The following is a 27,127-nucleotide window of genomic DNA, read 5'->3' on the forward strand; positions in this document are numbered from 1 at the left end:
GATGTTTAGGTTCATGTCTTATTGGAAGGGGTGACTAACTAAATTCTTTACCGGGTTCCCTATCCCCAAAATTAAGGCGGTGTGCGGGCAATTTGTAGGACAGAGTGCGACTACCGTATTTTACCGTATTCTATGGAGTTGCTTTGTCTGACTGCTTCCTTGATGGCTCCGCACCGCCACCTTCTGTGCATTGTAAGAAACGCATCAGCACTGGAAACCCAGTTTTACCACAGTATTTCACATTTTAATATAGCTTTTACGACTTAAAGTCATAGTCATCCATCAGAATAAATGTACCCCCTGCACACAACAATCAGCAGATGTTAACAATGAAAAGTCACGATTTGCAATTTATTAAAAAAAAAGATTTTATTTTATAGCTATATACAAAATGTACAAAGGTTTTTTGTTTTATTATTCAAAAAGTCTGCCCTCAACCACAACATTGGTTTCCACACCCCCTACCCTTCAGGAGTTTTCCCACGAATACAAATACAAGCCATAGCGCTTACATTTAACAGTGGCAAACATGATATCTGAAAATGACACTTACAAAATAAGATGCATTTACAGGGTTGCATTTTTATTTCTACTAGAAAACATGTTTTGTAGTAGGTGAAACAGTAATAGTTTATATTATTACATCTAAAACAGCCCGGAGATCCTGCCTTCAGGTCCTATCTCGGTGTCAGGCACTGTCATCTGACCCCAATGGGCTTTAATGCAAACCTATTTTGCTGAAAGAGCATACAGCAAGGCCAAGAAATTGTAACAATGATGCATTAAACTAGACTAACACCATATGATGAACCGTAAGACATCAGTAAACATGAAGCTGCACAAAATACTCCAGATCAGTTCTTTTGCATCAGACCAAAAAGTTTAATCGAAAAGGCCATGAGGTCAATTTACCTGAACCATCTTAACTGTTAAATACAAATGTGGCAACCGAATTAAAAGCTGTAGTGCAGAGAAATGCTCTCTCAATGGCACAGTGACTAATGCAGAAGCAAAACTGGCAATGTAAGCTTTGATACAGCCCTGCTGATGTAACCGAATCGGAGTAATAATGCAGGTTAAATAGAGATGCCTTTTCCTCTTTGCTTTGCACTTTGTGTAAAATAAAACATTTAATAATGAGGAACCAGAGTACAATGCAACCCGACTTCTGCCGTTTTAAGCAATTAAGTCTCCACTGCTAAATTTAAGTCTATTATATCCATGTTTGAAGTTACAAAGTTGGTTTAAGAAGTTTGGGTACATTTGAAAAAAAAAAAAAAATTATATATATATGAGTATTAAAAGTGATGCTGTAACACTATGTGCTCTGAGTCAGTTTTCTCCTCTTCAGTCGGTCTCTCCAGTCCTCGGGAAGGGCTTCAAAGTTCGCGCTTTTTCCTGCTTTACCACTGGAGGTGGAAGAAAAGCAAAAGACAATAAATAAATGTAAAAAAAATAAATAATAAAACCCTGTTACTCACTTAATCTTTTGCAAAACACTTGCTTGGAACATTCTTAAGTGCCCTCACAAGTCATCACATCTTACACAAACTGTATGCAATTACCAATTCAAAGACGCATTAAATTATGCCTGTAAAGTTTTTTAAACAAGAATAGTGCATTTGAATAATACATTTAACTGATAAGAAAGGCTGTAACTATGCATGCTTTACAGTTATCTACGGTTTAATACAGAGGGATCTGTAGTATATCAAAGTTGCAGTTGCAGTTTATGGTACACAACAGGCAACACCACAAACTGTATAGAAAAATAAAAAAGTATTTAAGTACTTTTCTCTGGGTGTATAATTGCTACAACAGTATCCTGTGCTGCTGAGGTAATCAGCACACCATGTCAGTGTTTGTGCAGTGTCAGACAGGGGACCTACGTGACAAGCTGCTGCTGCTTCCACTCCTCTATGCGCTTGTGGTTGAGCACGGTGTGATCCTCATCGCTGGAGCTCGAGTTCTCCTCGTCGTCCAGCTCACGCTGAATACTCTGCCATTTCTGAACCAGAGACGGCATCTTAGTCTTACTCTTCTTTGCCTGGAGGGGGGGAGTGGAGACACATTTAGAAAGCTTTCAGGATGGATGAAAAGAAGAAACTAAGCACACTAATTAGAACACTGAACGCAGCACTACAGCCGAAACATTTGTCTACCTTTCTTCTAGCTTCACTTTAAAACCAGAAATTGAAATTCAGTGCAATGGGAGTCTTCAGATTAAGCCCTGCAGCAGGTGCCCTCGCTGTCTTCACGGACAAGCACACAAGCACCCACCTTGTCCTTTTTCAGTTTCTTGGATTTCTCCGCTGGCTGATTTTTCGCTGCCGGCTGGTCGGTGCTGCTGGAGGCTGGAGGTCGGCTTGGGGCTGGCTGAAGTGGTGGAGTCGGTCCCGCTGCCATCACAGTCTCTGTTGGAGGGACAGGAGCAACCACAGCCGGGACTCCCCAGAAAACTGGAGGAACAACCACCGGGGCTGCAGACACACACAAGCACACAAATATGACATCCGTTTCACACAGTTGCAGTGAACTTCAACTACAGCTCAGGTGTCAAATTTCTATCTTCTGTCAAATTATTGTACGGGTATGTGGTGCATACGAATGAAACCTTATCAGTCATTCCTTTTTACAAGGACTACATTTATGTTACTTCAGTAGAAAAAAAACCCACATGATGTAATCTATCATGATTCCGAATGGAAATGTTGTGTACAAGTGGCTATGACGTTAGTTTGCTTTACTGGTGCATTAAGATTACCTGCTGTCACAGCTGATTGGCTGTACAATACTGCGTTGCTGCCAATAGTGGCTGATTTCTGTAGCTGCCCTGAACCGGAGGCCGTTGCTTTCCGCTTCACAGCCTTAGCTGGTGTACCCGGGGAAGCGGCAGATTCTGTGTTCTAAATAAAAAAAAATAAAACAATACAATACAGAATGGAGCAGGGAATCTGGTTCATTCCAGGCTTTGTTAGGGAACAATGTTGACATTACCCCTCCTTATCACACAAGGTGAAAAACATGCGGTACAAGAATGTTTGTAGATCAGGAGGTTTATAATACAGAACCCTGGTCTTGTTCACACAAAGACTCACCTTGTAGCTGGATGTGGCAGGAGGCAGCAGGGGTTTGCGGACAGAGTCATCCTCGGTGCCCGGAGCTGGGGGCTCCCCCTCATCTTCCTCCATCTCCACCTCCTCTATCTCTGTCTCCTCGCTGGCGGGTGGGGGAGGGGGAGGCGGAGGCGGAGGGGGTGGGGACTCTGGAGGGGGTGGAGGCGGAGGTGGGAAGTCTGGAGGCAGAGGGGGGTCACAGGCAGGAGGGAGGGGGGGTTGGGGTTGGGGCAGGGGCAGGGACCAGTAGGTTGGCACCGGCAATCCGGGAGGCACAGGGGCAAGGCTCATGTAATTGGTGGGTCCTGTGAAAACAGCAGCATTAAAAAAAATAGTTTTTCCAAGCTGTATAAAACTTGTCTCAAATGTGCACGCCAACTCGGTCATGCATTTGAAATCAGGTTTATACCAAAGTAGATAACTTTTTGGGCACAAGATTTCAACAAAATTGCATGTTTTACTGGTTATAGCTCTACTGGAATTGAAAGAAGATGGACAATGATCTCAATTAGACTTTCTAGAGAATTAGCTTACAGTTTTTGTATGAATACCCATTATAACAGTAGACAGGTAAGCAACTCAAATCCCCAGTGGAAGGCAGCTCCTGATGTATTAATAACAAAGTTCTAAAGACAAAGTTAATGAAATAAGGAAAGCTAAACTATTAAAACTCTCATCAATGAAGACTGCAATGACAAACGCGGGTGGCTGGGGCCATCAACTATGTGATCAATAAAGAGGCCAGGAATCTGACCTGTCACGATCCCAAGCAGGTCTGCCGGTGGCTTGGGATCACCCTGGTCTTTGGAGCCCTGCTCCATTTTCATGTCCTTCCCGTCTGAAACCCCTTCCTCCTCCACATCGGGGAACTCCCACCGAGAAGCATTGGTGTGATCGTTAACATAGAAATAGCGCCTGTGATCCCTAGAGGGGAGGAAACAGAAACAGGAGGCATCTCAGCAACCTGGGGAACCCTGCCTAAGCACATGCCAGGCTACAGTCCACCCAGCTGCCGCAGTAGACTGTGCTACCACCAGCAAGGGGTCAGGAGTGAGCCTGAGAGGAAAAAGGGAAGGGAATTTCTCAGGGTAACCCGAACAACCCCGTGTGTTAGTTTAGTTACCCAGAGGAATTCTTGCTTGCTGTCGGAGCGTGATGTTCAATTTATCCCTCTAGACGACACATTAGGAACCCACCTTTTTTCTTTCTTTTTTTTATGTCTTTGATGCATTGATCAGATCCCCCCCCCAAAAAAAAAAAAAGTTGTTGCTGTGAATTAAAACAAAAAACAAACAAACCCACAAGCCTATGAATGAGGCTTTAGGACTTAAATCTTTTTTTTTTAATATATTTTATATATATCTATATCTATATCTATATCTATATATATATATAGATATAGATATAGATATATATAATCATTGTATATAGGAGAGAAAACAACAGTTAAAGCAGAATGCAGATTACAATTTTATTATGGGAATACACAAATTAATGGTAGAAGAAAAATAAATGAAATAAAGTGGTCTGACCTGCACTTCCAGGAAAGAATTCCCAGCCTTCCTCGTTACTGTCACCATGGAAAACCTTCCTCCCGTTGGTCAGGGTGTCAATCATTTCTCTTGGCAAAGGATCATCCTGCAAAGCGCAAAGCTGTCTCTCGCGCGCGCGCAACCACCTTCCTAGAACTACAGTACCCTTCGACTGACAGCGCTCCAAAATAAAGGAGGTCTGCTTTCGGAAAGGTGGGCGTGGGGATCATTTGGTTAGGCTGGCCCATATATCTTTTACAGTTCCACGCTAAAGACTAGTCCAAAAAGTCAATAGCAACTTAGATTTTGTTTTTTTACTTAAGTCTATGAAACTTGCAGAGATCACATCCTCTAGTGGTTAGTGGTGTCACAGTTCCAGTGGGGTGGGGGATGGGGGGGTGAAAGTAAAAAAGGTAGAGAGAGCGTACCTGTCCCAGTGGCAGGACCAGCCTTTAGGTGTGGCGTTAATTTCATAATGTTTAATCTGTTCGGCTGCTTCTTGAAGCTTCCGCTTCAGATAGTTTCCGCTGAGAGATCCTTCCCTCCAGTCTGCAATCCGGGTCTGGGAGGGCACACACAGAGGGGTCATTCATTTGCCATGCGGTCGCCAGCCTGGTCTGGCCATTTAATTAAACAAAACAAAGGATACAAAGCACTGAATGTCGTTTTGATGCTTACCTCAGTTTGTAAAAGCAGCAGCTGAAAGTTAGATATGGACTTTTTGTTAATTCCCAAAAACTCCATTTTACTGGTCAGAGTGTTAGCGAGCTCCCCGATCTGAAACTGTTAGGAAATTTTTTTTTTTTTAAAAAGAACATAAAACATTTAGAAGGTACACCAACACTGATTGGACATACAAACTACTCTGCTGTGCCTAATGTTAAAATAAAAATGAAAGCCATTTTTTTTATTCCACCGATACAAAAATAAGAGCCATTTATCATGTTGGTAGCTATAAACATCTCTTGCCTTCAAAGTGTCTGCAGTTCCCGCTCGTGCTGACTATGCCCTTTCAATTACTGTGTTTGACAGTCACTGATGCAGGAGAGGAGGATTTCTTGCATCAGCACAACTCAATGCACATTACTACCACCCCCCCTCCCCCATTTACCTGGGTAGAAAAAAAAAGGCCTTACCTTAAGGTCGACATTATCTTCCTCTTCTTTTTGGGCCACTTTGGGTTTGGTCTTCTCTGAAAGAGCCTCTGTGTCCATTTCATCTTCCTCTACTGGCATTTCATTCCCCTTTGAAGTGGCTGCAACATCCAACACAGAGGAGATTTCTACAACGTCAAACAAGCCTTTATTAAATAAATCATTTCACACTGCTTTAAACAGAAGATCACACATTTCCAGTGAACAAACATATAATGCATGTGTGTGTGTAGTGTGTGTTTGTGTGTAGTGTCTGGTCTACCTGTTTCTGGGGGGTCTGGGGAATCCCTGCCGGTGTTTTCTGAACGGCTGTTGGAATCTGGGCTGGCAGACCGAACAAAAGTGGTCTTCCACTTCCCCTTTTTCAACAGCTCCACGCGGCTGCCCTCGTGGCCGACGTCGGACCGAGGGCTGGACCCCGTCAAGCTGCCGTCCCCCTCCTCTAGGGCACGCAGCTCAGCCTAGTGAAAGTTAATATCGATTGTTACTTTAAAATGACAGCAAACATTCTGAGAAGTGGATAAAGCACCCGGGGTAGGTTAGGAGTGAGAAGGCACCATGCAGTTTCATGTAGCAGGGACGGAAAGAAGACTCCCATTGCAAAGAAGTTGATCCATTTCTGGTTTTACTATGAGTTTTACAGAACACCAGTGAGCTTGTTACCTATACTCTGTGGCAAATCAAGTTTGTATTAAAACACAAAATGGGTGAAACTGCTATGCAATAGGAGTCTTATTTCCCTCCCTGAAGTAGTTGTGAAGTTTTTGTTTGTGCAGTCAACTGAAATGAATTGGTTATTTTCCTTCTCAATATGTAAGAATCTATGCATCATGGAGTCAATCATTTGGACAGGATTGACCAGATGGCTAAACTATTCATAAATGCAGTAAAGACTGATACGAAGGAATGATCTAGCTCAAAGTTCTACAGCTTGGGAGGGACAGAGGCATGCAGGGCACGCTCTAAAGTTTGTGATTCTCTGGGACTGAATGAAAGTGTCAGGGTCGTAGCTGCCTTGCCTTTTTTCTCTCCAGGACCAGCTCCAAGTCATGGGTATCTTCCTCCGTCTCCTCTTCCTCATTCTCCCCCACCTCTGAGCTCTCTCCAGAGTGGGCATTACTGTGCAGGTCGCCGTGGGAACAAGTCTCTACTTCAGTGGGGGCGGGGGGCGCCGCATCTGGCCCCTCCCCCTCAGAGCTAGGCCCCTCCTCCTCCAGGCACACAACTTTCTTCCGCCACCTTTCCTCTGCCTCCTTCACTTCCTCTGGGATAAGGGGGGCCAGCAGAGAGGCAGCAACACCCCTCCTCTCCTCCTCTTCACTGGTCAACGCTACAACACTCTCCATGACTTCCTGCAGAGCAACAAGCCATCCCCAATTAAACAACTGACAATGTCAAAAGAACCATCTTTTAATTCAAGCCTTCAAATGCAATCTGCTACAGAGGTTTTAAAAGTAGTGGTCCAACAGTGAAATGAGGAATTATAAATGTTTCGTATATCATTCAACAAAAACACTGTTTCATTTTCATACCACCCCAGGTGTATTAGTTTGTTCTACAGCCACCATACTGCTCCGCAGCCTTATTCCATACTGAAATGTGCTTTTCCCTAGTTAGGATACATATTACAACCAGCAAAGCAAATAAACAGTGTTCCAAACCCACCTTCTTACTCTCTTTCTTAGTGATCTGCACAGTCGTAGAGATCACTGGGTTCTGTTCTGGGTAAAACACAGCACTCTGTGCGCTACTGCCATTGACAGCCATAGTAGAACTAGAGGATAAAGGAGATCAAATTCATGCTCAGTTCATGGTAGCAATTAATCAGATTTTTTTTTGCAATTTCCCATAGTATCATTCAATTTAAAATCAATTTTTAAACAGCGTTTTGTAACCAATAATTTGTTTTGGAAAAATAATTTAACGAAAATTAAATGTTTCCTTAATAGCATAATGCAGTAGTATCTACATATTGTAAAATTGTTTAATTCGATGGCAAGACTGATTAGCAGTGTAATATTTAGAAGGTGGTACCTGTCTGCGTAGTGCTGCAGGCCCTGCACCTGATGGACCAGGTCCAGGGGTAGCTGCCAGGTCACCTCGTTGGTCTCGGTATTCCAGTAATAAAAACAACCTGAGTTCTCATCCCAGACCTCCTGCCAGTGTCCCATCTCCACACCGACTACAAGAAAACACAACCTTGTTCAAAAACACAAACCGCCTGAAGCCACAGATTTTCTATTTGGTGTCAAGTTACAGATTTTCTATTTGATAGATGCTTTCTACCTTAGACCCTGCTCACTGCTAAAAAAGTCACTTGTGACCCAAACCTGATTTAGACCTAGTGCATCAACTCACTATCCATAATACCTCGTTTGTGGAGAACACAGTGCTGAAATGGACACCAGCATACGAAAGATATCTAACGCCACATGAACATCAATCTTATTGGGCTCACTCACCTCCGGACAGAGAGTACTGGGTATCGTACTGAAACGCCGCCCCTATGGTCGCAGCCTCCGTTCCGTTAGGGGCTGCAGTGTGGCTCGGGGTGAGGGGCTGGTCTTTGGGATCCGGGCGAGGTGGGGTTGGAGGAGGAGCTGTAGAATGAGCCGTTGATTCCTCTGGGGTCTGGGCAGGCTGGGTCGTGATCGCATCGATTTCCTGCTCGTTAAATAGAAAAAAATATATGGTGGTGAACTGTAACTGTGAATACCATCATAGCAAATTAAAATGATTTTATAATAAAGGAATGAGAGAAAAGTAAACCAATAACAAAGCGAGTTTACAGCTGAGCTAGCAGTCCATGTACTCACAGCTAGGAAATTGGCCAGTGTGCTGTCAATGTCGCCAGGCTGGTTGTGGTTGGCTTTTGCTGGCTGGGGCTGCGAGTCAGGGCTCTCCTCTTCATCGCTGTCTTCATAGGCCCCCAGCAAGGACAAACCCTCTGCAGGACAAGAGAAGCATCTTTAAAAATAATTCACTCAACAAGGGTCTGCAGGCTGGGGCTGCTTACCATTGCTAAGAATGCAACTATGGGACAGGCTCTTGCAAAATATGCACTGCTTAAGCCATTGAAAAGTGACTAGAGATGGTCAGCGGTTGTGCTAAAAAGTTGAATATTTGGTCCTGAGATCTAATAAGTAGTTTACACTGCATTTAACATGATGCCTTGTATGGATTATGATGAAGACAATACAACAATAGCTTTATGGTATAGTTGCCAGCAGTATGTTTCATGCTATTTCACAAAGGACTGCCAACCTGTTCATATACTAAAATGCATCTACCTCAACAACAATGCAATGAACACAGTTTTGGAAATGCTCTAATTGAAAACATGAGGGACGGTCTGATGGTTTTGTTTTGGTCACACAGAAATGCAGTTACCTGTAGCTTTGACTGCAGGAGGTTTTGCTTCCACTCTGATCTCCTTAGAGGTGCTTTGCATAAATATGGGTCCATCACCAGTGCCATCCTGTTCATCTGGGAAGCATACAAACATAATATCACTGCGATTCCCTTGAGGGCGAGTCGGGTATCTGGCACGCACTAATTAGGGCAAGGAAACCTGAAGCTTCCTAAATTATAAAAAAGACTTTATTGAAGTTACAGCATCACTGGAAATTAACAATTGCAGATTCTGAACATACTACATGTCAGTAAAGGTAATCAGAAATACACTTTAACTGGACAAACTGATAAATGTTTAACCAACTTTATTACAGTTTAACCTCAAGGTATTGACGATATATTTCCGTCTCTGCTGATCTTTACAATACATGAAGACATATAGGGATGGAAATAAGACTCCAATTGCATAGCATTCACCCATTCCAGGTTTTACTAACTTGAACCTTTTTTTTTTTCTTACAATACTTTCAAATCCCAGACATGCAGTTGTTTGTTTCATGTCTTAACTAGAACATTCAAGTACCCTGATAACACGCAATGCAGCGATGACCTCCTCATGAACAGGGGCATTAAAGTGTTCCCATTGAACCACATGTTGAAAGAATAACTCTAACTAGTTACTGTACATAACGGCAACGTAGTACTCAAACGTATTGCGATGCAGAAGATTGAAGGAGGGGGTCTTTAATGAACAAAATGTGTTCAAATACACTGCAACGTACTCGCATCCCTACCAACTGAAAATGTTATACATGAGTCAATACAGGACTAACTATATATATATATATATATATATATATATATATATATATATATATATATTCTTTTGATGCAGTTTTATGATTTGATATTTCTTAATAATAATAATAATAATAATAATAATAATAATAATAATAATGTGGAAAAAATGTGTTAAAAAAAAAGGGTAAAATCACTATCACTGCTATAAAACCGGGACTCGAAAGACGTAAATTAACCGAATGAAACGCATAGGCGAACTACAACAATCGCATGTTGTTCCAACAAGCTTAATCTGTCGTTCTGGCGCCACAACTGTGGGTGCAGCCCCCCCGCTCCCATCAACCCGATCCCCGGGCTTCTGTCTTGGCCTAATTATTTATTTACCTTCGGATGTGGATCCCGGGTCCTCCTCTCGCGAGTTGCTGCCGACCGTGGTAATGCTACGGGGACCCGGTGGGGAAAGCTGCAGTATCGGCCTGCGGCCCGGTGCCGTCCGTATTTTCTTACCCATTGAAAGCTAAACTAAATTTAAAAAAACAAAACAATGGTCAACCGCACCAAACGCAACATACACTCTAACAAAGAAACAAAGAGGGCGGGAACGGAACTGACGTTTTCTTTCGTGAAGGATTTCTCTACAGCGACATATTGCTCAAGGAGCTACTGAAACACGTGACAAGTACATTATCAGTTTATGTCGTTTTGACGTACATTATTCGGAAAACTAAATTGATACATTAGTATACCAATAACTCATAGCTACAGACACTTTGGAAGGTTTTATACTCCCCTAGTTATCACCGAGACCTCCACTTGCAATGGATAACGAATGTGCATTTACTACGTAAATGTTTATATTTATATTTAGCTAGATATTGGGTGGTAGACCAGTTATAGTAGTTTATGTGCACCCCTCTTCTTAGCAGCCTCTTTAAACAGTACTAATCTACAGTGCAAGACAAGTTCAGTTAAGATTCAGTAATTTAGGAGAAACTCATTTTCAAATATTCTGGGGATTAAAATGATCATAGTATCACTCTGTAAGCCCTAAGCATTTTGTAGATTAAACAGCCCTCCACAAACGTATATTGAGGGGCAATAGAATCACGTGACACAATTTGATATTAAACTGTTATGGTTTCATTGCAGTGGATGTTTTTTTTGTTTTTCCCTTCAGGAGCATTGCAAAGGTGCCTCCTGACTTACAAATCACTCTTTTCTTTTATATATATATATATACAAGAAACAGAGTAGGTTTAGGTGATCTAACTCTATTTGGTGGTCTTATTCAAGCCCAATGATTTTGCTCAGTACCCAAAAGTTCAACCACATTCAGCTATCGAAGGACATACAGAGATATAGGTCTCAACTTTTGTAGTTTACCCTGGACTAGTTGAGAGTTTAAAAACACATTGACAGGTTAAGATATTGGGATACATTTTCTACTTGTTATCTTATGGGTAACTTGTTAGTTAATGGATTGCCCGTATGATATGGCATTTTGTAAACTGTATGCAATTACTATATTTAAGACACCTTTATCAGAAATATATTCTATTAAATCTCCCAGGCACACAGGCTTTTGTTTTCTTCTCTCTCTCTCAACATGTTTATTAGGATCTCCATGTAAGTCATTTAGCCAAAAACACCTGAATTTTGATGGATGGGATTATTACACAGTAAAAAAATCTTACAAAATGCCATTCTATTAAAAAATAGACGTAGTGTTAAGGATATAAACAAATCATACATTTAAGGGTTAATGGATTTGTAGCACCAGTGTAACAGACAGTGTTGTGTGATACATACGGATTCTGGCCCATTGTGAGATGAGGTTAAAATCGCTTAAACCACCGCTGCAGAGAAGCAAGGCTCATTTCGGTTAAGATGCTCGCTTGCAGTGCGCAGGGTTGCTGGTTCACACCCATGCTCTGCCTGGTTACACCAACTTAAATCAAGACAAACAGTGCATGTTGTATTCCTGCAGTTATAATATGTAAGATAGTCAAATCACAAAAGAGAAAAACTGGGTTTTTTTTTTTTTTTCGCTTTTATTATATGTACATTTAATATTGAACAAAGAAACAGATTGTAAAAAACCACATTTTGCTTTGCAGGACACACTTTAAAAAGGTCAATACAAATTTCAGTTTAAGAAAACAGGCAATGCTGTACAAAGTGCCACGTTTCAATGTACGTTTGGGGGAAAAAAAAATAGAAATACATAAAGGTGGATATTCTTAAGCTTACATTTGGGTAGAAAAGACAAGTATGCAATCAGAAGGCAATGAAATCAAAAATCCAAACTAGAAAAAAAAGGTGACTGTTCTATAAAGAAATATACTGTCCTCTTTCCTCTTGTGTGACCATAAAGGACAATCTGATTTATATCCCTGTAGGTACAGTACTTAAATGAGTACAATTCCAACAAGCCACATTACCATAACATTAAAAGTTTTACAAAACTATGCCAAGAAGTTCTGGGGCTGTATATAGAGTGCTTGGCCCACTCAGTGCTAAATGTTTCTTCAGCTAGTCTTAAAAATAAAAGACCGCCCTCAAAACATTTCCATACACAAATATTATGAACCGATTTCTTGATATTGATAGAAAAATACATTGTCAATTTTGCATTATTTTTAATAGATCATTAAGTAAATGAGCAGCATGAACAAGTCTTCAACGAGGCAGTGCTTTGTAGAGCAGGCTTGTCTGTACAATCCAGTAACAGTTTAGGTATTCTGCTGTCGTCTGATGGTAGCCTGGCTAACATGCTTGTAGTACAGTGCCAGCTTGTCTTGCAACTTCTGGTGAAGCTAGAAAAAAAAAAAAAAAAAGGGGGACAATTAATCAATGAATGGATTTGAACGAAAATGTACGTTACTGTTGTATAAACACTTTGCAAAACTAAAATAATGCAAAGGTTATACACTGAAGCAATCTTTGTGCTTCAATTGAGACTTAAGGATTACATGAGTTTTAGTCAATTTCAGGTCAGCATCAAGAGACTTGATCCTCCCACCCCCCACCTCCATGGGAAACATGTTTATATAGCAACACGAAAACATAAAAAAGTCCACTTACATTAGCATTGTTGATATTAGACTGATTCTCTCCAAGTGCCTGCAGCAGCTGATCAATGGCCAAGTAAGGTAGCCAAACCAGTGGAGCTGTGGCCGACAGGGGTCTCTGAAAAGAAGCCAGTGTTCCCAGTTAGTAAAAATAACTTAAATTTGCAGGTAACACTGTCATTCCATTACTGGCACCCAAACCACTGAATTATCTCAACAAATCCCATGTTGTAATGCAGTGCACCTTGGATTACCTGAAACTAAACTGAAGAAAATGTATGCTGCAAGAAATTAGGAGTGTCAGCTGCAACTTACTTCAATTCCAAAGTACTGGTGTCCCTTCCCCAGCAAGGCATCCACAAATTCAAGCACCAGCTCCGCTGCTTCTTCTAGAAGGTCGTAGTTCAAGTAAAGACGGAGCAGGCCAGCAGCATCAATTTCCTGCAGGAGGAATAGGGAGGAGAGTCAAGTCACTTGTAAGAAACACACTAAATAGTGACAAAAGCATCACAACCGCTCAGTAAATGCAGAGCAGTGTTTTATTTTTTAAAGCCATTTATCAATTCACAATTTTTTCTCTACCCATTTTGAAATGCACAATTCAGGTGCAACTCGTTTACCGATCCAGAGGACTTAAGGTCACTGTGCAAGCTTGGTTCCCACCGTTTTCTCTTTTCAGTGGATGCTACCTAGGGTCCTGAACCCCTCGAAACAAGAGACTAGCCAGGAAGACATGCCCTGACCAGTAGGGGATGCTGAAGCAAGCTGGGGTTAACTGGCTCCAATCACCACCAAAGCACAACTCCCTGTAGGTGCCCTGCCAGTTTCAGATGGGATTTGACCCAGAAAGCATGGGACTTGCCTTGTAACAGTTAACAAGCCAGTTTGGTATTGGCACTCCATGAGAGAGCAGCTTGTTTATGACACAGCGATGGTACTGGCCATTCTGACACTTATACCGCTCAAGGTAGGAGGACAGCAGGCGCCACGCCTCATCAGTTGCACTAGAAAAGAAAAGAGGACCATTTAACAAGGGGAGGTGTGTATGATTTGAAGAACACAACTCTCAACCACAATACCCACAGGGTATTCCACATATACTATTGATTTTACTGCTCCACATAAGCAGTATCCCAGGCAAACAAATCACAAAATGGTAATCAAGTGTGCTGACAAGCCATTAAAAATGTACCTTGATTCTTTGGTAGATATAACAGATGAGAGTTGATTTGCAGCTAGCCAGTCCCAGGCTTCAGATTGAATGGCCTCTCCCCCATACTGCAACTTAATGCACCTGCAGAGAAAGGAAAGAAAAGTAAGGCACTGCTCTGGCATCCTCAACATTGAACGCTCTCAACTGTGCACAAGAGCGTTCCTCTGTTTTGTATTTTTGTTGGGGTAAACAGAATTCTCCACTGAAATATAGTGCATGATTAGGCTTCTTATTCAAACTAGTTTTGTTGGAGATGTCTGAATATTAAAAAAGAAGTTATGCACTACTTTAAATTATTAAAACAAACAAACAAACAAACCCACTTCTAATGAGCTGGTCTACTGTGTTCCCACCGTGCACACAGCTATACTGTGTTAACCAGACTTACTTGAAGGCCAGTCCCTCAAAGACTGGGGGCAGGGAGAGTTTAAAAGTCTGGCAGAGGGACAGGGCGGCGTCAAACAGACCGGCCTGAATCAACAGGGCCACCATCTCCACTGCAGAGGCATTTCCTGTAAGGCAAAGAAGACGTAGGGTTAAAGTCAACACATTTCTACTGTCACAACTGATTGCTATGGGAGAAAAACAGAGTGGTAAACAAGTTGCACACAGTGCCAATTGCACACAACTCTCAGTAGTCCATAATTACTTTCAAAGCACCAGTTTTTAATCTTTCACAGTAAACTACAGTAAAGCTGTAGTTTTCCTTTAAGTAACTGCCCTTTTACAAACTTCAATAAAACTTGGCCCTACAAATTGCATGGAAACAGTATAGCACACCTGCAATGGCAGCTGAATTAGGGTCGTGTTGCGCGAGGGTCATGCGGTTTCGAGCCAGAATGTATTCCTTCTGCAAATCCTTCAGCTCCAGGATTTCAATCCGATGGCCGGCTGTAATAAAACACAAGTTTCAAGCGCATTATTCACGGAAAGCTTCTGCTCCCTGTTACTGCAAAGCAGTGTGAGCAGACACACGCACTCACACAAATGAGAATAGCATGCATTAAGAGAACTGGACTGTGGTAACCTACCTGGGTTTGCAGCACACTCACCATCGTAGTTTCTCTTTGGTGATGCCCCTGGGCGCTCATACTGAACATGGGAGGGAAAAAAATAAAATTATATAAATCATAATTAACCATATATTAAAACAGAATGAATGCAATGTGTCCTATGTAATCTCAAAAGAATACAGGGTAGGAGCTAATTGATAAGACTCACCACTCCTCCAGACACCGGCTGCACAATCCAGGCATACTCTGGTCTGATGAGCCTCAAGCAGTTCAAGGCACAAAGGTAACAGTTGACCTGTTTCTGCAGACCATTGAGAGTCCGGACCTCTCTCCCGAGGCGCATCCCGTACTCAAACATCACTGTGCCGGCTGGCAGGGAAAAACACCAATGTTAACCAGAGGCTTATGGGCGTTAACTACACTCGCACTGCGCTGTCTGCAGAAACTTCATTTTGCGAACGTCCCGCTACGGACATATTTACACGAACAAGCAGAAATATTAAAGTATACATGTAGTGAAAATGTCTTGCTCGCTAATATTTCATGCTTGATAAACCACACCTCACATATACTCAGCTTTTCTATACCAGGCACGCAATTCATTTTTGGAACACAGATTGAATAAAGAGTACAGCCAATAATTTGTATATATATATATATATATATATATATATATATATATATATATATATATATATATATATATCCAGTTCTTACCTTTTCTGTAGTTGTGCCGGTTGATGTGAAAAGCATACAGCAGCTCGTAGTAATTGTGAGTCATCAGGTCAACCGCCCGAGCTCGAGATTCAATGATAGTAACCACCTGAAACACAAGGCACCTTTAAGTCTAGTTGGAACACCAAAGGAAATCAAGCAAATGTGCAGCACCCACTTCTGCAAAACAGAAACTTGATTATATTAAAAAAAAACTACTTATATACTCTATTGCCATGTCAGGCAAGCAGGGTTCCAAACTTTCCGTTTTATAACTGCCCCACACCAGGAGCTGCCAATAAGCCAGTTGGAATCCCTATAGGATCGTTCCACAAAAAACACTGTCAAGTCATGGGAATATCATGGGAATCGCATTATTTTTTCTGGGGATAGATCAATTCTGATACAGTCACAGGCTTGCCAGTAGTTTGATATGGATTACTTATCCAAAAAATAAAAAAATCGGCCTTGCCAGCTTATTTGTGCTTGGGGTCGTGAATGTACTGCATCCTGGCTAGCAGAGCTGTTCCATTCTCCGGTACTCACCTCATCATGCAGGTTGACGTAAGGAAACTCAACCAGGTCATGAAGCTGTGAGCGTTCACACAACACCACAACCAGCTGCCGCAGACAGTCCAGCTGCCTGCAGAGTGGACAGAGACCAGACAGAAGAACATATGAGAGATGAACAATGCACCTGGATATCGACATCACTTAGTGAAAACAGTCTATCGCAAGCATGTTTTTTGTTGCTATGAATGGCAACACTTAATGCAGTCTTCCTGTCTTAAGATGTGTGCAAATCACTAGCATGGTTTGTGTAACATCGAAGTCAGCGTGAGTCCACTGTTACGAAGAAAAAGCCAGAAACAAGCAGGGTTTCTGTTTTGCTCGAGCGTTGGGACGCTACCTGCAGGGATCTGGATTCTGGGTCAGTGCCTCGTACGCCTGTTTGTTGTGTCCAAGGTCAAGATGGTGTTTAAAAATACGGGTTTGGAGGGCAGCCTACAGAAGAACATAAAAAGACCTTTAGTATTCCCACTAGTCACTACTGGTTATCAGAAACAGTAGGATAATTTACCATTATATCCTTAAAGACACACACTCACCAATTTCCTGGTATATGTGCAATTGTACAAAAGGGTTATGGGACACTTACCTGGCTTCGCACGTCGGTAGCTTCTGAAATTGCCATCGTTGACAACTGAATGACGAGTTCGGGTAACCCAACATCTTCCAGCAATCTCAGAACCTAAAGGAAAAATACATCAGCCAAATCGGTCAAAAGATCTGGGCCATGAACATCAGATCACATCCTTACCTATTCATATTATATACCCTGTGAAGATTTTTGAAGAAAAGGCATTTAGTAGTTGGTTATTACTCTCCAATTAAGCACAACACACACTATAGAACTTTGAGTAACTTCAAATATATGTTTAATAAAAACAGTCCAATTTTATTGATTCTAAAAGGTAAAAGACAAAGTAGCAAGTCAGCGGAAATGGCAAGTGGAAGGTTGGCCATTTCTGGTAGGTTTTACCCAAGAATAAATTGAAGTTTTGAATGGTGGAGTTTGATTAGCAAGTACAGCTCCCTGATTATCTGTGCTGTAGTTCACTGCGGTGCCAGTTCTTTACCTTGTTGTAATACTGCAGCCGGGGAGCTGAAGCTGCCTCCTCTTCATCTGAGCCGCCAATCAGCCTGTCCAGAAACTCCTCCTTCCCAACCTCTGTTGCTGCCTCCTGGAAACACTGCAGCGCCTGTAAAAAACAAAAACAGATACATAAAGAAATATGGGGGGTTAATTGATTCATGAGCTGGATTGATTGGCCAATGGCTTTTAAAAAAAAATATTGTAAAGCACCCTGGGATTCTCTGCATGAAGAGCGCTATATAAAAAGCCAAAACATTGTATTATGACACTTTAAATCAATTAACATTTCTGTTAAACAGAACACTACATACATACAAAAGGTCAGCTCTTTCAATATTACACACTTATGGTTAGTATCCTGGACCTAGCATACTGTCTTATTTCAGCATTCTTACAATATGTTCTAAAGATACTGGCAGCCTTAGTGTCAGCAGTAATAATGTGTCTGTTTAATAAAATCATGTTGGAAGTTTAAAATATTCAGCATTTAGTATATTGGTTTTTAATATTGCGCTTATTATTGAGCAATCAGAGAACAGCACATACCTTGTGACCTTCTCCTGTGGCCAAATAGCACTGTCCCAGCACAAACCTGCAAGACCCCACGTTCACCTGGCACCAAGGACTGATCAGACGAATGTGTTCCTTAAAAAGACAGATCGAGCGAGTCAACCTCTTCTTCATTCCAATCCAATACAGCAATCCCAGTATATTTAATAAATCATAGGCCATGGTGACAGCAGATTGTATATGTACTATACTGTATAAGAACCCAAACACATGATTGCAAACATTCAGCAAGTTCCTTTGTAATAAATAACCCTGGCTTACACAAAAACAGTTTGGAGTCATTTTTTTTTTTGGGGGGGGGGGGGGGATTTCCACCATCTGTGATGAAATTAATTGACAAAGCAAACAATATTTTTCTAATACATTTAGTTATAATACTCTGGCAGATCTTAGAAAGCAAATAACCCAAGGATAAAAAAAACCCTTCATTTGTACACCCCATCTGTATTTGTGTGCTCTTGTATGTGTCTGATCTTCTGGATGCTTTACCTGGAGTTGTGTGTACTGGCAATTTCCCATCATGCACTCTAGGAACAGAAAACCAGGGTTACTGGGCCATCTGGTTAATTTAGGTTAAGGGACAATGACTCAACTGGAAGAACACATGTGGCTTCACATGGTATTGAATACGGACGGATTTCAGTGGAACACTGACAAACACAAACGTTCCAGCTATTTAAAGTAGTTTATGAAACAGTCAAGCATGGAAGAGTTACGGTAAGCATAGATGTCAAAAATGTATAAACTGTAGACTGATCTCAGCCTTCAACATTCCTCATGCTCCAACGAGCCTAGTTCAACACAGGCAGTTTTCCATATGCCAGAACGTCTAGGTAACAGTGTTATACAAGCAAATGCAGACGTCTTTGTGGATTTCTTAAATAACTTGGGAGTGCAAAGGATACAAGTGCTGCAAGAGGTAGACAGAGATTGCTGCAATTAACTCCGACCAGTTCAAGACGGCTTGGGTCAATGGTGTGTCTGGCTGAGCGTATATCTGGTAGATGATGCGTTTCCTGGCCACGGTTTGGAAAAATAACTCCACCACAGTCTGGGGACTTGACACTGCAAATAGAGGAAGCAGAATTATAGTATTTGGGGGAAAAAAAATGACATCCTCAAACAACTGGCTTGTAAAAAATACATTCAATAAAAAAAAAAAAACACGTACCTGATTTATTTGGAGTCAGAGCAGCAGAATCAGACATATCCAGTACAGAGAGATGCTGCAGGTTGGCCTCCCTGTAAAGAAAAAGTATCATGATATAAAATGAAAGGCTTTATATAGATATCCACGTCTCAAATCCAAGTGTCGATCATATTAACTGGTTTGTCTACCAAGTAGAGTAGTTGCTGACTTTACTTACAGGGTGTCCATCGGCACTGCTGTGGACAGACACCTGCTCGCCCACCTGACCAGGTAATAGGAGCACAGACAGTGCGACGTTCGAGAAACCAGGTCCTGTTGCAGCTGATAGAGCTGCCCGTCCTCTCCAAAATAGACCTGAAACACAACATGGCTCACTTAGCAAGGGCTTTTTTTTTTTTAAAACAGAATTGCAAACAAACAATTAAATAAATTTAAAAAAACAACAAAAAAAAGGAGTACACCTTCATTCATGTCAAAAAAATAAAATTATCTATCTATCTATATGGAATCGTTCTGCCAGATTTGCAGGTTGCCCTGATGTCAGAAAGATAACACAGTGGAAATAAATGTAATAAGTACAGTTCACATTTTTATACCATAAGAGATGGGGTCTTCTGTACAAAAAAATAAATAAAAACAATATAAAATCGACAGTGCGGTTATCCAGGTCTTTAGAATGCGTGTCAGTTGCAAAAGATGCACTGGAATGTTCTAAAATCTTCCGTTTTGATTGTCCGAGTGTGGCAGTGTGATTTAGAATATAAAAACCAACGCAGCGTTATAAAGAACTCACCTCTCCACCCAGGTGCAGATAGAGCTGCTGTAGGATGAGCAGGTCCCGACAAAGCAGAAAGCGCGTCATGGCATTCTGACACACAGCCTGGCCCACGAGATGCACTGCAGCACTGCTTCCAAAGAGCTGGGACAGACTCATCCGCACATTCAGAGGCTGAACTGGAAAACAAAATTTAACACATACAGTGCACACGCTTGTACACTTCAGAATATGAACTGGATAAAGTATCCAGCTGTCCAAACATATACTGTACATCCCCCTAACACTGTGCTAGGAACACATTACAGATCACTGTGCGTTTCATTTTATTTCTATCTGTGTTTGCATAAATGGCAATTAAGTCATCAGCAGAGTAAAAGGTTAACGATCAAATCTCAATAAGCAACAAGTAAAATGTTCAGCAGCTAACCGTTACCTACCTGCACCCAGATTGTCCTCCATCGGCGTCTCAATTTCATAATTCATCTCCCGGAGAAGAATAGTCATCGCATTCACAGGGTTTTGGATAGCCTGCATCTTATTCTGAACGTCTTCAATCACGTTGTCACTACAACACAACAAAAGCAATAAACACTTAGCTGAGATATCTCAACCGGAGACACAATGAAAAACATTTTGCTTAACTAAAACTCAAGTCATTGAACTCAAGGTGCTCCAAAATGAGAAACAGAAAAACAAGGGCCTAGACACAAGGAGGGTTACGTAGGCCTTGTTACATCCCGGTTCAAAATTATATAACTGATCTAATTAATCCTCCATCCAGATCCTAAAGATCATCATTATTTCCTTTTCTCTGTTAAACCTGGAGCGGGGGAGAGTTTCCACTCACTGGTCACTGCCGAGGAGACACTCCAGGACCTGTTCGGCCGCTCTCTCCGGTGACTGCATGTGCTCCAGCGCTTTCTCCATCACGCAGGCCATCTCTTCAGTGACAGACTCACGGATCAGCCGCAGGCACTGCACCAGCTGCAGGATGTCCCGAGCTGCATCGGGATCTGCCAGCAAAGAAAAACCAATGCATGTTAACAAACAGCGTTAGTAACAAACATGACAGGGTTAATCGTGATTTTTAAATTTGATGGCTTGGGACTAAATCCAGTGATGTAGTCCGGCTAGAAATATTTATAACCTTACTGTATATCAAATAGTTATCAAGCAGCAGGTGAACGGCACGCTCTCTGCACTGATACCCACCATCAGTGACAGGCGTCTCCTCCTCCTCGTTGGACAGGTGGCCCTCAGAGCACAGGTAGAGGTGATCCACAGCAAAGCAGGGAATCAGGAAGGAGATGTATCCCTGGAGAGGAAACAGAATGACATTCGGAAAACCTAACGCACTTAACAGGCTGTAGCTTGTACGGTACAGAGATTCTCTCTACCCTCCACCCCACCACAACTTCTATAAACGCAGGATGTCCCAAAGGTCTGGCATGAGAGGCATAACTAATTCATTTTGGTTGTAGATTTCTTTCAGGTGTGAAATGTCTTTAAGGATTCAAATCATTTTGATGTGTGGCTGTCTTGATTAACAGGGAGAGTGCATAATAAATGATACGATACCCGACTCATGGGACACCCTGTAGAATACAGTCATACCCCTGTTTAGTAGCAGCAGGTTCCTTCACCTTTTTGAGCAGACAGACCATAGCTGTGCGGGGGTTGACATGCAGGGCGAGGGGGCTGGACAGTGCCTCCTGGTACTGTAGACAGCAGGCGTAGAACTTGGACCAGAACTCCACCTGTAACTGCCGATACTCCTCCTGGGAAAACTCGTACTCTGTCACACTGCCCTGGAGCTACGAGAGAGGAAGGAGGGGCAACCAAATGTTAATAAGTAAGCAGCTCGCACTTTGAAAATGCACTGCTTTGACTCCAAGGCTCAAAAGGACCCACCTCGTTTTCTACAGCGACCGTCACCTCCTTCTTCAGAGCTTCCCAGGACAGATCTAGAATTTTCTCCCCACCTCGACGATAGATCTGAATTAAAGCACAATTAGGTTAGCTTTGTAAACATGATCATAGGGTATTGCATAACAAACTGATCTACTGTATGAATAAACAACTAAAAAAACACAATGGGCAAAACACAGAAGCAAACCAGAAGAGTTTAATATGATTTCTAGCACCTTTGATAATCCGACACGTTTGTTAACTTACCTGCAGAGCTTTGACAAGAGCGGTTGTTGTAAACTGTGATGGAGAGAAGAGGCTTCCCAGGTAGGCTTCCTGTATTACATAAAAAATTTAAAATGTACAAAGAAAGAAAAAGAAAAAACTTCACTATAAAACATGTGTTTTCTCATCTGCACCACAGGGTATACAGAATGAAAATAAAGTAAAAGACATTTTGGTGTTGTGCTATTATTCCATTCAATTTAAACTTAACAGGTAACGTTGTTAAGCAGTTTTCTAAATACATACCCTGGGATCATCTTCTTCCCCAACAGTAACTTCCTCTGCAGGTGGAGGCTGAACAAAAACCTGGTTCCACTGTGCAGCTTGATTACTGTTTAAAAAAAAAAAGTAGAAACAAGATTGTGGATAAACATCATATCGATCTTAACGGCACTCTTTGCTATGCATATTGGAGTTCCTATGCAGAAATCCAGCCCGAGGTTCTACTGAAGTTCCTTTCTCTACTTACTGTTCAAAGTTGATGTATTTAACAATAGTTTGGTTTTCATCATCTTGCCAGAGAGCCCAGACATCAGTGGAGGTCAATGAAAAGTCAATCAAAGTCTCCTGGGAACAAACACAGCAGAGGAAACATTGTTTAATTAACTCCTATTTTTCAAGCTTGTATTAAAACCTGGAATGGGTGAAAATAGCTATGCAATTTCCATCCTTGAAAAATGTTAAGTGGATTAAAAAGCCATACCTGTGTCGCAAACAGTGAGGAGATGTGATCCAGGCTGTATCTGTTACTCTCTGTACTGACTAACTGGAAAACACAGAACTGAAACAAGACAGGGGGAGAAAAATTAGTTCAGAAAAGACACACAATTTACATTCATAAACATAAAACACTCAAGATCGCTAAATTTAAAAATACCAAAAAAAACGTAGTTTAGACTGGAAGTTTCTTTATTATTATTAAATTATATTACTGCTTTTTTTCTGATGCTTATTTTAGAAAAATAAAAACTGGCATAGAAAGACGTGTAACAAATACTTATACAGTATGTTAAATTGTGTGCGACTTTGTTAGCAAAGTGAATTTGAAGGAGCACTAGGTACCTGTCCTCTCTTTGGAACGGCGAGATAGACCCCAAGACAGAGCCCTGTGGAAGGAGAGAAGGACAGCCTGAGCTTGTGTCCCTGCCCGGAAGAGTGCTTCACATCCCTGTTCACCGGCATGTACTCCATCATGTCAGCCACCATCAGGCACATCTGGTCCTGTCAAGAACACAAGGGTCATACACAGCGGCACAGGCCAGCACTACGATAGCTAGGCTAAAAAGGAGTGTTGTGACCGCAAAGAGAACTTTATAAAAACTAAACACAATCCTTAAGGTTTTCTTAGATCAGGAGGTGCACAGCATAGCACAGGTTATCAAATAATTAACGGAGTAATACCTGAATAGAGATGCAATCGGTAATTAAGTGAATGGTTGGTGTAACAAATACAGGGATGGAAATAAGACTCCTATCGCATAGCAATTTCAATACACTTGTCTGTCTCATTAAAAGCAAAGTAAAACCCGGAAAAGGTCCAACTGCTATACAATAGGAGTCTTATTTCCAGCCCTGTATATGTTACACCAACCACACACTTAATTACCGATTACAGCTCTATTCAGGTATTACTCTGTTAATTATTTGATAACTTGTAAATGTGGAATGCCCTCAAGGGCAATCTCCTATAAATGCCTACATAATAATAATAATAATAATAATAATAATAATAATAATAAAAGGTACTTGCTTTGTATGACCACATTCGGAGTTTGTGGTCCTGGCACAGAGCAAAGATGAAGGCATCGTTTTCCAGCTGCCGAACCGCAAGACTGAGGGGAAGATCTGACGGACCCTGGTCTCCTCTGGAAATGAAAATAAAAACGTGTGCTAGGTTACCATGAGCCATGGTAAAGTCTGTAGGAAATCACCTTTCATGCAAGACAGAAACAAACACTCTCAAAGGGTTGATCTGATTTTAAACTCTATAAACCGAATAATAGGTATTAATCCAGCGATAGGAATAAGACTCCCATTGCATAGCAGTTTGATCCACTCCTGGTTTTACTAGTTTAATAAGACACACCTGAGGTTGTTACCTATAGACAGTGGCTAATCAAGCTTGTAGCAAAACCTGGAATGTGTGAAACTGCTGTGAAATAGGAATCTCATTTCCATCCTTGCAATCAATCACATTTCACCTATTATTTCCATAACCAAGTATGATCAGGAAAGCTTTTACCCCCTCTTACCTTATTGCTGTTGGCATCCAACCGGTGAGAAATCTCTGCATTACAGAGCTCTGCTTCAACTCCAGAATAGAAACACTGCCTAAAAAACGAACACACATATAATAAACATGCTTAGTAATAAACACTTCAATGAGGTATATACAGGGATATAACAAAACCTCTAGTAAATACTGTAAGTATATTGGACTAGTGCTTTTAAATTGGCATATTTATGATCAATTTATCACCAGTCACATATTTAGAATGTGACTGCTAATAGAATACATTTCATGTTTACTAGAAAAAATATCAATACATTCATGGATTAGAAACCAGAGCTAAATAAAATAAAAACCTATAATTGTGCAAAAAGACGGTTAAACCTAATCCACCACCCCCTCAGAAAAACCTATTTGCACTCTCCTATATACCAGTCTGTGGCTCTTTACCTTGCACGTCATGTGGAGGTAGTTTGATGATCAGAATGCCTCCAGAGGTCGACGGCAGAGCGAACAGTGCCTCACCCTCGCTGCTGAGCCACGCCGTGGATGCTGTGGAGTTCGGGAACTGCCCCGGGATGGAGGGAATCACATAACTGTTCTGAGGATCTCTGAAGTCCACCTTCCCGATGTCAGTGAATACAGACTGCATCTGCGTCTCCGTAACCAGCTCCTACACAGGAAACAGTGACAGAATGAGCTACTTCTGTGACAGAAACCAACACGCAAAAGGACTGTTCTTTCCCAGTGATGTGTAAGGAAAGCCTGGTGGTCACACGAGGAACAGATCCATTTTCAGAGCCGTTCCCCTTATAATACAAATCGGACCGCACTGGCAATCAGAGCTTATTTTCAATAGCCAGAAGACTTGCAAGACAAGGCCGTTAATCATCAACACTGACGTACAGCACACACAAAATTCAAATGATGGAAATCTCTCAAGACACTTCAAAAAGAGAGAGAAAGAAACCGCTCAACTAACTACACAGCCATAATAAAATGTTTTTCATTACAATTATTGTTATTATGCAACCAACTGCTTGAATAGGTGGAGCACATGAAAAAAATAAAATACACAACTAAGAAACTGTGGTTTCAACACGTACACTCCTGTACATCCGCGCCGGGTGAGGCAGCACCACCCTGTGCACACTCTGATTGGTCACTATGAGAATGATCACATGACTTTGCGTCTCCTGCAGATGTACTCCTCCAGGGAGCAGGTTGCAGTTCACGATCCTCAGCCTGACAGCGTTGTTCAGGAGGTTGGTATCCAGGGATTGCTCCACCAGCTGTAGCGCGTCCCCAGAGGTGGTCCTGTGAAGAGAGACAGCATTTTAAGCAATGATATAACAAGGAGGGCACAGGATGATAAAGGCAGCTGGTCACCTTGCAATGGATGTTGACCAATGCGCTACTCACCAGTGTATGAACCGGTTGCTGGTAACCGATAAGAGCTTGCCACTTTCTTCATAGTAGAATCCGCCGGCACTGTCTGGGTATTTCACCGCTCCTGGAAGAGAATTCACTCCTGCAAAAAAGCAATAGCAGTTTTTATATTATCTTTTAACAAGCCATCTATGTCTGCTCTGGGAATATCTAAGAGGCAATGCTTTCAAATAATTGTATGTGTAAACACAAACACTGGTCATTTATAAGTAACAGCTCTGGCAAACATCCAAGGAATTATATTTGACTGCATTTTCACCAATAGGGTACTTAAAAAACAAGACTGTGGTAAAAAAAACTGACCAGTAACTGTCAAACAAAGAATAGCAACAATAAAGAACTGTCAGTAAAAACTTTTCTAATGCTTGTACATGAAATTACCCTGGTGAAAAACAAGCCTATAGGATTTTCAATTTTCTTCCATCATTCTATGGAGTTACTTCCAGAATCCTATATCCCTTCTTTTCCTGTAAGATTTACATTATCCAATTGGATTTAAAGTAACACATGGACACATACATATGAAGAAAGCAAATAGGACACTAGATGGACTTGCATGTCCTACTGACGAATATAGGCTAATACTATACAAAGTGTCCGTCTTGAGTCCACACCCGCCCCCAAAACAATGTATATTTGTAATTAGCAACTTCACGTTTACCGGTACTAGTGTACCGTTTCCTTGGTGGACTATAGCCACAAAAAACAGCTTGATAGTCATATCTATTTGAAATATTAACCTACATGTTGGGACAACAAATTATTTATTTTACAATATTTAGTTTAAAAAAGGCACATGACGAATGTAGTACTAGTGGCCGGGCGGCATGGCATTGACTAAACAGAATTACACATCCCATCCTTCAGTAAATGCTACTCGTTTTTGTAACCAAAAAACCTGTTCGTAAATCACTTTCTATATATAATATGTTTATTCTTTTCACCTGGGTTTACTGTAATGTCACGGAACCTCTGCACAGTTTCCCTCTCAAACCCGCAAATCTCTAAAAAGCTCCTCTCCAGAACCGCCGCCATCTTCCCCGCGTTGAAACACGGGATTTTGGAAGGGAGGAGTCCAAGTAACCGCTATGAGCGAGGTTCAAATTGTTAAAGTCACAGTACCGCCCCGTGC

The 27,127-nt window shown here is 41.5% G+C and overlaps 2 protein-coding genes across 3 annotated transcripts; both read right to left on the reverse strand.

Moving 5' to 3' along the window:
- Positions 1 to 350: 350 nt before the first annotated feature.
- On the reverse strand, positions 351 to 10,585 carry LOC117435112 (formin-binding protein 4-like). Of its 2 annotated transcripts, none has more exons than XM_034906847.2 (17): positions 10,342 to 10,585; positions 9,193 to 9,288; positions 8,619 to 8,749; positions 8,265 to 8,466; positions 7,837 to 7,984; positions 7,468 to 7,576; positions 6,822 to 7,154; positions 6,065 to 6,263; positions 5,785 to 5,903; positions 5,327 to 5,431; positions 5,077 to 5,210; positions 3,871 to 4,040; positions 3,099 to 3,421; positions 2,765 to 2,906; positions 2,281 to 2,480; positions 1,890 to 2,047; positions 351 to 1,409 (listed from the first exon to the last, which is right to left on the reverse strand). In XM_034906847.2, exons 1-17 carry the CDS (start codon positions 10,466 to 10,468, stop codon positions 1,319 to 1,321), a joined length of 2,787 nt encoding a protein of 928 aa, XP_034762738.2. In that variant the 5' UTR covers positions 10,469 to 10,585; the 3' UTR covers positions 351 to 1,318. The 2 variants fall into 2 exon arrangements, with proteins under 2 accessions (XP_034762738.2, XP_034762737.2); XM_034906846.2 differs by having other exon boundaries at positions 5,785 to 5,930; positions 10,342 to 10,584.
- Positions 10,586 to 11,994: 1,409 nt separating this feature from the next.
- On the reverse strand, positions 11,995 to 27,076 carry LOC117434688 (nuclear pore complex protein Nup160-like). Its single transcript, XM_034057297.3, has 36 exons — positions 26,940 to 27,076; positions 25,969 to 26,077; positions 25,653 to 25,863; positions 24,997 to 25,219; positions 24,569 to 24,647; positions 24,067 to 24,181; positions 23,379 to 23,537; positions 23,020 to 23,097; positions 22,786 to 22,883; positions 22,563 to 22,647; positions 22,299 to 22,367; positions 22,035 to 22,118; positions 21,767 to 21,937; positions 21,336 to 21,438; positions 20,971 to 21,136; positions 20,561 to 20,688; positions 20,139 to 20,299; positions 19,563 to 19,699; positions 19,367 to 19,437; positions 19,101 to 19,260; positions 18,685 to 18,754; positions 18,172 to 18,270; positions 17,609 to 17,731; positions 17,128 to 17,220; positions 16,879 to 16,973; positions 16,515 to 16,611; positions 15,972 to 16,077; positions 15,463 to 15,623; positions 15,273 to 15,333; positions 15,022 to 15,132; positions 14,630 to 14,753; positions 14,221 to 14,322; positions 13,891 to 14,032; positions 13,344 to 13,469; positions 13,042 to 13,146; positions 11,995 to 12,773 (listed from the first exon to the last, which is right to left on the reverse strand). Exons 1-36 carry the CDS (start codon positions 27,028 to 27,030, stop codon positions 12,690 to 12,692), a joined length of 4,197 nt encoding a protein of 1,398 aa, XP_033913188.2. The 5' UTR covers positions 27,031 to 27,076; the 3' UTR covers positions 11,995 to 12,689.
- Positions 27,077 to 27,127: the final 51 nt, after the last annotated feature.

This window comes from Acipenser ruthenus, chromosome 28, assembly GCF_902713425.1.
Source record: "Acipenser ruthenus chromosome 28, fAciRut3.2 maternal haplotype, whole genome shotgun sequence".
In the NCBI taxonomy this organism is placed as follows: Eukaryota; Metazoa; Chordata; class Actinopteri; order Acipenseriformes; family Acipenseridae; genus Acipenser; species Acipenser ruthenus.